General features: G+C 45.3%; 1 protein-coding gene and 1 non-coding gene across 2 annotated transcripts; one reads left to right on the top strand and one right to left on the bottom strand.

Moving 5' to 3' along the window:
* Positions 1-1615: 1615 nt before the first annotated feature.
* On the top strand, positions 1616-1687 carry TRNAD-GUC. Its single transcript has one exon. It is a non-coding gene; the product is annotated as a tRNA-Asp (tRNA).
* Positions 1688-3010: 1323 nt separating this feature from the next.
* Positions 3011-6398, bottom strand: LOC123425415 (UDP-arabinopyranose mutase 3). Its single transcript, XM_045109111.1, has 4 exons — positions 6003-6398; positions 4022-4272; positions 3775-3943; positions 3011-3603 (listed from the first exon to the last, which is right to left on the bottom strand). The coding sequence occupies exons 1-4, from the start codon at positions 6318-6320 to the stop codon at positions 3256-3258; spliced, it is 1086 nt and encodes a 361-aa protein (XP_044965046.1). The 5' UTR covers positions 6321-6398; the 3' UTR covers positions 3011-3255.
* Positions 6399-8403: the final 2005 nt, after the last annotated feature.

Here is an 8403-nt window from a genome sequence, read left to right as displayed (position 1 = left end):
GGCTTACTACTATGAGATCGGCCTGATGGGTTGTGCCTATCATGGGCTGGCCTACGCGATTGTCTCATATTCAAGAAAGGAGAACCCCGAAGACTGGTGTGGCGACCAAGTAAAGTAGACTAGGTCGATTGCATGTAACCCTAGGCCCTCCCGATGACTATATAAACCGGGGGTCCTCGTTCATGTAGGGGCATTATTCCACCTAGGGTTTAGTATACACGATCTCGAGGTAGACTCTCTAATCATCATCCACATCAATATAATCAAGGAGGATGTAGGGTTTTACCTCCTCAGGTGGGCCCAAACCTGGGTAAACATCGTCTCCCCCTCTCTCTTGCAACTCATCGATCTAAAATCCATAGTTCGGGACCCCCTGCCCGAGATATGTCGGTTTTGACACCGACAGTCCCCGACCCTCGGCCCGCACCACCACCACCCACCTCCACCGGCTAGGACCATGACAGAGGTGGCCGCATGCAGATCTTGCCGCCGCCACCCGTCGGCGCCCCGCATGGCCCGCCAGGCAACTCCCTTTTCCCGACCCGATCCAGATTGGAGACGAGGTGATCCTCCTCCACCGGCCAGCCCCACCACCACAGCTCTGCCTGGCACACGGCCCATGCTCTGCCACCATCGAAACTGCGTCGAAGAACCGCCACGCCGCAGCGCCCGGATCCAACGCCGCATCCCGTCGTGGCCGCTTTGTCCCGCACTAGAGCCGCCGCGCGAGGAAGCGAGAGAGCCCCGTCAGTGCCGGCGACGGCCAGGCTTTGCCCGGCCGCGCCCTGTGACGGCATCGAGGAAGGGGGCGGGGAGGAGAGGCCTTCTGAGGGCGTTGTGCAGTCGCCCTCCCCATCGCACGCAGGGCGACACGGGAGAGGAGGGGCGTTACGCCCTTGATGTTATGACAAGTATTTCCGGATAAAGGGAGTATATAGCTTCCCGTTGGCTGTAGCGGAGGATACGAACCAAACATAACAGTCAAATATCAATCAGGCGCCAGGTTTCAGGCGTGAGGATGAGGCCCCGTGGAGCTTTCAAGTGGCCGGCCACCACCATGTGCTCCCCGCCGCGTATGGTCTGCCCTCTGTCGGCGTCGTCCATGTCCAATTCGATATTCCGCTCTCGCCAACGCAGCTGCAGCTGCTTGCTGCCGGTGCTACAGCATACGGCAGGCCCTCCTCCAGTCGTCAGTCGTCACGTCATGGCGCTAGCAGCGTGAAAAGTACCAAGGGCAGCAGTGCTGTGACCTGTGCAGTGGCAGTGCTTCCGCCATGGATGCATTAATGATTGAACATGTTTCGTTCCTGCCCTGCCATCTTCGCAGCTTCCCCAGCAGAGGTACAGTTCTTAGCAACTGCATGTTCCACACAAAATATTCAGATGGGTAAGCATGGAGGGGGTTTTCCTCGTCTGGTTCCATGGTGATGTCCATCTCAGTGCTCAGGGCAACACCACCATGGTAGGATAGTACCTAGAAAGTAGAAACTGAGGCTGTCCTGAACTAACTAGCGATGGTCGTCTGCTCAAGAGGACGATTGGAAGTGTGTCATGTTACATAGCTAACTGGATATCTGAATCTTCACTTACCTATGTTTTACCCTTGAACAACAAAGTCGTTGTAGTATAGTGGTAAGTATTCCCGCCTGTCACGCGGGTGACCCGGGTTCGATCCCCGGCAACGGCGATCTTTTTGTCCAGCTCTTTTAAGCTGGAGGTCACTCGTTGCATCTGAACTGGCCAAAATTTCTCAAACTCAACGGCAACAACAGTTCAGCATAGCATGTGAAGGTTCAGAAGCGATGCTCTCTTTGTTTGTTTGTGCTTAGATGGGCTGTTGTGTCTGGCGATGGAGATGGTCCTGTTTGGACATGATTTCCACCCTATTGCTCTGCTCTGGCAGTCGTTTCCAAACCTGCTCTCCACATGTGTGCTTATGGAGTATCTGCTCATTAAGAAAATCGTACGATTTCCACCTCGTTGCCTTTTTTTTTTTTTTTAAAAAAAAATCCACCTCATTGCCGGGCATTGCCCATAGGCCTGGCATCAAGGGTGGACTGCTTCATTCACCAGCTGGAAAGCACAGACGAGTTCCGAGCCCCCACATCCAAAAGCAGAGACTTCTCCTCGACGCTGGTGCTGGCGATGATGTTTACATGCTGTGGACGAGTCGTGGAAGCGCTCGTGCTCGTGCTGTGGCCGACAAACGACCTGGAATCGCTCGTGCTGGCGATCTTTGTATGGCCTCTCTCTTCTCTTGTGTTGTAGCCAACTTGTGGCTATCTTTAAATTCCTGTTTAAGACCTGTGCCTGGATCCGAGGATTCGCCCGTGATGAATGTAACCAGGAGGTGGAGTTCAGAATGAACATGTTATGAGTAAAAATAAATAAACAAAATAACAATTGCAAATCTTCAAGATTTTTTATTCCAGATTTTAACTAGCAGGCCACTTTTATATTTCCTCCGTTCTTAAATATAAGTCTTTTTAAAGGTTTCACTAGCAGACCACATACGAATATATATTGACATACTTTAGAGTATACATTAGTCATTAGTGAAATCTCTAAAAAAACTTATATTTAGAAACGGAGGGAGTATGACATAATGTGTCCGCTCATGTTCTTGGTTGTTCAAGGATTAATCTGAGAAACAAGTAATGCAATATGTACAGAAACCACAGACTTGAGTGTTCAAGTATAATGTACTCCCTCAAGTATAATGTACTCCCTCCGTCTCAAAATAAGTGTTGATACTCTAGTATAAAAGTTATACTCCCTCCGTTCCTAAATATAAGTCTTTTTAGAGGTTCCACTAACAAACTACATACGGATGTATATAGACATACTTTAGAGTGTACATTCACTCATTTTGTTTCGTATGTAGTCCACTAGTGAAATCTTTTAAAAGACTTATATTTAAGAACGGAGGGAGTACTAGTTTAGTACAAAATCTTCAACACTTATTTTAGGACGGAGAGAGTAAATAATAGTACAAACCAAAGAAACTATGTATAGGCATAACCAGTAACTTTATTCTATTTGAAGGTGTGATCCCATTCCGACATTACAACTGTTCCAACACAAGCAAAAATGTAAATTCCCTAAAACCACCGGGGCGGTTGTCCAGGGAAGAAGGTAAATTTTAAGTTACAACGAAATGGTATTTCTCAGTTCATCAACACTAACCAAAACACGAGTATTTCAGTATGGGTAGCTCACATGAACAAGCGAACTGTATATGTATGCTACTGCCTCTCACTTGCTCTTCACAGCAGGGCTGTTTGTGGTGGTGATTGCACCCTTTGGTGGGTTAAGCTCGTCCCAGGCCTCGATCCATGTGACCATGGCATCAGCAAGCTTGTTGAAGTAGCCATCCACCTTGCCGAGCTTCGCCTTCACTTGCTTGGCCAGCTCAAGGTAACACTTCTGGACAGTGGTGGCCTCCTTTGAGAGGGTCACAGACTGGAAGAAGGGGATCAGCTCCTCCTGCCAGAAGATGCCGTTGTATTCCTTCTTTAAGTTCACAAACGGGTTGCTTGCTTTGCTGTGCCAGATGTAGGGCAGACCAGTCTTAATACCCAGGCTCAAATGATCAGTAATCACCTGTGCCAACAGAGAAAAGATAATTCAGTACAAAGAATGGGAACAAACTAGATACAGTTTTTAGTATTTGCGATGCAGATATAACTAATTATCCATGGCAACCAACATGTTCAATTTGCATTCACAGACATACCAGCGATACCAGTTTTTAAGGAAAATAAAAGATTGTACCTTGGTGCACCATCCAGCCCACATATCATCGTAGCGACCAATAGGCTGGCCATCACCCATAAGGCCAAAGTACATTGCAGGACCAATGAGCTCACGGTCAAACGCGAGGTTCATTCCACACATGGGAAACAAGGTACCCTTCGGGATTGTAAGAACAGCATCCACATACCTGATCCCAAGAAAGATACATCAGATTAGAAAGAAAAGATTGTTTAAAATATTGAAGTGCCAAATGTAAAATTCTCACCTATTATTTCTCTCAAGAGGCTTGACAAGCTGGGTAGGGGCATCATAGTCTGGAATGTTAAGCCAGAGCCCATGAGAAACAGCAGTTGGGGCACCCTCACGAAGGCTGAAGGGGTACCCACGAACAAAATCAGCACCCTCACGGTATGGGTCGTACAGAGTATTGAAGAAAAATGGAGTTGAAGGGCTCAGAAGGTTCTTAATGTGCTGCTCAAGTGCATTGATGTCCTTTCCTGATGGATCCTTAGCAACCTGTGATTTTTGGAAAATAACAGGTTAGCAATGGGCTAATAGCATGGCAGCTGCTGCATATATACCGACCAATTAGAATGTGAGATCAAAACAATGGCATCAAGATAATAAATTTGAGAGTGCAGGCATGTGTATGTTCTAACGTGGATGTCAATTAAACAAGAAAGCTATTTTAGAGCCTCCTTGAATGCGAGGGATGCCACTGAAAGGAACATATCACACTATTTTCTAGGTAAATGAAATGGACAATTGCAGACCAGAGACCAATTCTTACAGTTAGAAGTTTGCTTCTGTACTAGATCTGCATCATAGGCCATCCCAGAGATCCAACAAAATCCAAATTATTTAGCATGTACTCCCTCTGTTTCTAAATATAAATCTTTTTAAAAGTTTCACTGGAAGATTATATACAGATGTATATACACATATTTTAGAGTGTAGATTCATTTATTTTGTTCCGTATGTAGTCCTAATGAAATCTCTAAAAAGACTTATATTTAAAAACGTAGGGAGTAGGCGAGAACCCTCACATGAATATACTTTTGTTATTTTACATACCTTGTGCCATGGTAGCTGTCAAAATAAATGCATTGTGCCAAGGTATGTTCTATTTTTTATCAAAAATTGGTATGTTCTATAATTAGAGACAAATCCAACCAGAAGAAGGTATGTGGCTCCATTACAGAAATAGGATGGTCACATCTATCGCTCAGTCCAAATATGCTACTGTATCACTTTAGGCTACGGATCGCTCCATGCAAGATGCAATCATTTGTCCCATAGTTAAGAGTACTGATCAGGACCCTCAAACAAAAACAAAAGATGCATCGGCATAACTGACAAAGTAAGGCGCCAGGCGATACTTACAATTTGTACTGTCGCATTGTTATATCAGAAATTATTAATCCTAAAACAATTGTGGGGTAACAATCAACCAACACCACATATCTCATACCCATCCAAGTGCAGGCAATACAGCGCCAAATGCTAGATACTACTCACTCCATCTCATACCCCATCCAACTGTAGTGGATCCGCATTTTTCGAGATTTAAATTTAATTATCATTTTAAACAACGTGGACGAAAACTTTTTGGAATACGAATTCAATAGTATATTTTTTTTGCTTCCATCGCAGTTGCCCACATTGATTAAATTTACGATCAAACTTAAATCTTAAAAAACGCACGTACTACATTATGAAACGAAGGAAGTAATTGTTACCAGTAGAAAATGTCATTTAAACATATTAGACCAAAATTGAACTAACATTATTAGATGCGAGTATAATGCTATACAGTGCCAACTAGACATATCAGTCAGTCATCTGGTGAAAATTTGCATTTACCTACCCAGATCACTTCGTCTAAAAAAAGACTACCCAGATCACAGGGGTGCGTATCACGTGATTTTACACGCGAGTTAACCGGGCAATCATAACTAACGTGAGTAAAGACACGAAATTTACACCGCTACCAAATGCCGCACCCCCATCAAGAAATTAAACAGAGATCTCGCCTTTCTCCTCAATTCCCCCAACCAGATCTGAGCCCCACCCACACCAAAATCCACCTCCCATCCCGTGACAGAACCGCAAAGTGCAGGACAGCACATAATTTCGACCAAATTCCAGTGCGATCCAGCCCAATCGAGCCAAATCACACAACTATACAGAGGAGTAAGATCTCCTGACACCATAATCGAGACGGCGAGAGAGTGAGTAGTACTCACGAAGCAGTCGTCGTCGATGGTGTAGATGTACTTCTTCTTGGAGACCATGTATCCGAAGCAGCGGCAGGCAGAGTCCTTGAAGGAGATGCAGGAGGCCTTGGGGCCGAGGATGCGGTTGACGTCGTTGCGGTTGTAGAGCTCGTAGTCGAAGCCCTCGGGCACCTTGATGACCTTGGTCGGGTCGCCGTCCTGCACGATGATGAGGTGGTAGGGCTGGAAGAAGGGCCGCCACATCTCGAGGAAGTCGAGGTTGCGGATCGTCGGGATGACGATGTCCAGCTCGTCCTTGAGCAGCGGCGTCGACGGGGCGGCGGCCATCGCGGCGAGGCGGGGGAGGCAGGTGACGGACGGGCAGGCGGTGATCGGCCGGGGTGCGGAGAGGTGTAGGAAACGGACAGGGTATATAATGGAGGAGGAGGCCGGGCGGGGGTTTATTGCGGGCCCGGCCGGCTGGGCTGAACAGTGGGCCGGCCGCGGCCGGTGTGGGCTGCTCCTTTTTGCCCTTTTCCCCTTTGCTTGTTGTGGAAGTGAGCAGTACGCGGTGTCGGTGTGGTCCTTGGTGAATTAGTCAGACTTGCCAGAGTGTGCAATCCAGACTCTTAACAAAATGGCATGATGTCAGCTCATATCTATGATTACTTTTTCTTTGCCGAGGAGTCCAATCACATACTTCTCTGGCGCATATTAATTGTGATTTATCCAAACATATTCTAATACTGTCTCCGTTTTTTTAAAGGCTTCATTAAAAGAATACAACAGATGTGTATAGACGTAAAACCCTAAAAATATAGATAGACATAAACATTTTAAAAACTTATATTTAAAAACAAAGAAAGTATTAGATATAACATTCGGTTTAAGTAACAATTAATATGAGATGCGGGAAATAACTATCAAGTTCTAGGAATAAAGAAATAAGTTATTGGCTGGGGTGGGGGGGGTGTCAGTATCTCATCTCATATTATCTCACTTTTTTAGGAAAATGCTATCATGGCTTGCTTTATTCAAATTAAGTAAGAATTTTCATCGACATAATTACAAGATAGATTATTCTTAATGTTAAATTTACCAATCTTGTGAGAAGCTTGATTAGCTTCTCGTAAGCAATGGCGGAACTCGACGTTCCCAATCAAAGCAATTAAGTCCACGCAGTCCGCAGATATGGGACACCTTCACTCCACCAAGTATTGCTTGTGCATTCACTCACAACTTCTAGAGTGTGATTCAGTTGTGATGTGATTCAAACCAAGAGTTTCTGCAGGATGAGGGCGTGCTTCATAGTCATCGCTTCAACTATTGATGCTTCCGATGCAAAGGAGATAAAAGTGCAAGAAGCTACTATAAAATTGCCAAACCCATCTCTGATGATTCCAGCACTAGCTCACATGCCTACATCGATATGAAATGATGCATCAACAATCAACTTTAAATCATCTTTACTTGTTTTTTTCCATCGTACCATCTCTCTAGTAGCATCTTTTTTGTTGGCCTTGACAAATGTGTTACATAGAGCAAGGATAGACATCATCCAATGTGTTGATGGTGGAACAATCTCATTATGTGTGGCACTTCTTCGTATCCACCACAGCTACCAGCATGCAGTTGCTATCACCTCGGTTGTACCCATTCCTTCGAGGTTCTAGAATTGATTGATTGAAGAATAAGATCTTCAAGCATATGCGAATTCGACATGTCTACAACAAAAGCTCCCGAGATTCAGTCCTCCAGTTTTAAACCATTCCAGAGTTATTTAATCGATATACAATCAAAAAGAAGATGCAAAATATCCTCAAAATCCGTGTGGTATATGGGACACACAGGGTCAGTTCCCACATGGCGATGCACTACTACAATGCCACGCCCAAGATGCGACCCTATCCTCAATTTGGCACGAATGCCTCGTCAGGGATAGAAGTGCATCTCGTCGTGTTGCAAGAATGGATATCGTTACAAGTACATGTACTGAAAAGGAGAGATATATATTCAGAGTTGGCTTACACTCGCCACAAGCTACATCAGAGTCACATCAGTACATTACATAATCATCAAGAGTAAGAGCAGGGTCCGACTACGGACGAAAACAAACGAGAAAAATAAGAACGACGTCCATCCTTGCTATCCCAGGCTGCCGGCCTGGAACCCATCCTAGATCGATGAAGAAGAAGAAGAAGAAGCAACTCCAAATGAACAAACAATGCGCTCGCGTCAAGTAATCTTAACCTGTACCTGCAACTGTGTTGTAGTAATCTGTGAGCCACAGGGGACTCAGCAATCTCATTTCCAAAGGTATCAAGACTAGCAAAGCTTAATGGGTGAGGTATGGTTAAGTGGTGAGGTTGCAGCAGCGGCTAAGCATGTATTTGGTGGCTAACTTACGAGTACAAGAAATAAGAGGGGGAAG

Source organism: Hordeum vulgare, chromosome 2H (assembly GCF_904849725.1).
Source record: "Hordeum vulgare subsp. vulgare chromosome 2H, MorexV3_pseudomolecules_assembly, whole genome shotgun sequence".
NCBI classification, from domain to species: Eukaryota; Viridiplantae; Streptophyta; class Magnoliopsida; order Poales; family Poaceae; genus Hordeum; species Hordeum vulgare.
This window is presented reverse-complemented; position numbering and strand designations above follow the sequence as displayed.

Excerpts from the sequence above, each read along its gene's own strand:
- LOC123425415 (XM_045109111.1), bottom strand. The coding sequence starts at position 6,320 with ATGGCCGCCGCCCCGTCGACGCCGCTGCTCAAGGACGAGCTGGACATC. Across the intron at positions 4,273-6,002 it reads CCATCGACGACGACTGCTTC|GTTGCTAAGGATCCATCAGG; the intron begins GTGAGTACTACT and ends CAAAAATCACAG. Across the intron at positions 3,944-4,021 it reads CCTCTTGAGAGAAATAATAG|GTATGTGGATGCTGTTCTTA; the intron begins GTGAGAATTTTA and ends TCTTGGGATCAG.